This window comes from Vicia villosa, linkage group LG3 (assembly GCF_029867415.1).
Source record: "Vicia villosa cultivar HV-30 ecotype Madison, WI linkage group LG3, Vvil1.0, whole genome shotgun sequence".
Classification (NCBI taxonomy): domain Eukaryota; kingdom Viridiplantae; phylum Streptophyta; class Magnoliopsida; order Fabales; family Fabaceae; genus Vicia; species Vicia villosa.
This window is the reverse complement of record NC_081182.1, coordinates 196,774,132-196,776,215: the sequence shown is the minus strand read 5'-3', so window position 1 is coordinate 196,776,215 and position 2,084 is coordinate 196,774,132. Positions and strand designations below refer to the sequence as shown.

The 2,084-nt window shown below is 40.2% G+C and overlaps 1 protein-coding gene across 1 annotated transcript; it reads left to right on the top strand.

Moving 5' to 3' along the window:
* Window positions 1–1,140: 1,140 nt before the first annotated feature.
* LOC131659669 (uncharacterized) lies at window positions 1,141–1,868 on the top strand. Its single transcript, XM_058928826.1, has 2 exons — window positions 1,141–1,425; window positions 1,509–1,868. The coding sequence occupies exons 1-2, from the start codon at window positions 1,141–1,143 to the stop codon at window positions 1,866–1,868; spliced, it is 645 nt and encodes a 214-aa protein (XP_058784809.1).
* Window positions 1,869–2,084: the final 216 nt, after the last annotated feature.

Here is a 2,084-nt window from a genome sequence, read left to right as displayed (position 1 = left end):
AAAACATTGGACTGATGAAATAATCAAAAGGACAACAATTGATGAGCAAATTCTCAGTTAGAAGGCCAAGGTGGACTGGCTGCAATTGGGGGATGGCAACAATTGATATTTCAATGCTATTGTTAATCAAAAGAACAAACAGAGAAGCCTTCTAAGATTGGAAAACCAAAATGGCGCTCCTTTAACAGAGTTCCATGATTTAGAAGAGGAAATCCTGAACTTTTATAGTAACCTGGTAGGCACTACCTCGACCAGTCTGGATCATGTGGACATCATGGCTCTAAGAGAAGGTGCTCAGCTGAGGGAGGAGCAAAGAATTGAGCTAGAGAACCTATCAATGACAAGGAAATCCTGGATGCCTTAAAAAGCGTTGGTGATAATAAGGCGCCAGGAATTGATGGGTACAATTCTAAATTATTCAAGAATAGCTGTCAAATTATTAAGAAGGAAGTGATTGAGGCTACCAAAGACTTCTTCAATAAGAACAGACTCTATCTTGCCATTAACTGCACTCTGGTAACTCTCATTCCTAAGCATAATGAGGCAAGAAGTATGAAGGACACGAGACCTATAGCATGTTGCACTACCCTGTACCAAATCATCTCAAAAATATTAACTGCCAGATTGAGTAAAGTCATTGGTTCTGTTGTTGATTCCAGCCAATCTGCATTCATGCATGGCAAAGTGATACATGATAATATACTCATGGCTCAGGAGCTTCTAAGAAAATACAATTGCAAGAACCTTTCCCCTAGATGTGCAATCCAAATGGACCTCCATAAGGCATATGATACTGTTGAATGGTATGCACTGGAGTGTATCTTAAGAGGAATGAACTTCCCTCCTAAGTTTACCCAATGGATAATGTTGTGTGTGACCATTGTGTAATATAGATACTCTATCCAAGGAAGACATAGTATAATCCTCAAGGCCAAGAGAGGTTTGAGACAAGGAGATCCAATCTCCCCTCTCCTTTTTGTTCTCATTATGGAGTACTTACATAGATGTCTGAGCAAGCTTAAGAGGAAAACCAAGTTTAAATTTCATCCTAAGTGTGAGAAGGTAGACCTTACTAATATTTTCTTTGTAAATGACCTCATGTTATTTGCTAGGGGGGATATCAATTATGTCCATCTAATGATGGAGGAAATCAGAAGGTTCTCATGTGTAACTGGCTTGAAAGCTAATCCACAAAAGTGTAAGGTTTATTTTGGTGGGGTAAATACTGAGGTAAAGAATGATATTATGGCTATCACTGGTTTTAGTGCAGGTACTTTTCCTTTCAAATACCTGAGGGTTCCAATCACAAGTAGGAAACTACACATCGCCTTATACCAGCCCCTCATTGACAAAATTGTGCAGAGAATGAGTTCATGGACAACTAGTCTTTTGAGTTATGCAGACATAAGGCTGCTGATTCAGAGTGTGCTCCAAACCATGACAGCCTATTGGATGCAAATATATCCAATGCCTAAAAAAGTGATCCATCATATTGGTGCTATTTGCAGGACTTTTTCTGGTGCAACAAGGGTGACATTAGTAGAAAGTCTCTCATTGCATGGGAGTCCATCTGTGAGCCTCGAAATGCTAGGGGTTTAAACCTGGTGGAGCTAAATTACTGGAACAAAGCAACCATAATTAAACTTCTTTGGAACCTCCAGGCCAAATCTGATAAGTTGTGGGTTATTTGGATGCACACTTATTACTTGAAGGGAAATGAGGTCACAAACTGGCATATGCCTAGTAGTTGTTCCTGGATAATGAGAAAGATGTTAAGCTATAGAGAGGAATTAGAACACAGTGACTACTGGCAGTCTGCTATTCAGGATGGGAGTTACAAGACCAAGCACATGTACAATAACCTCTGAGGCGAGAAACCAAATGTGCCATGGTATAAGATCTTCAACCAGAATGCTGCAAGGCCTCGAGCGAAATTTCTTCTTTGGATAACTCTATGGGACAGACTGCCAACAAAGAGCAGGCTGGCTCGGTTCAGGGTTGTCACAGATGGGGAATGTAATTTTTGAAGGAAAGAGGAGACTCAAGAGCATCTTTTCTTCGCTTGTGTTTTTACTGGGGATATT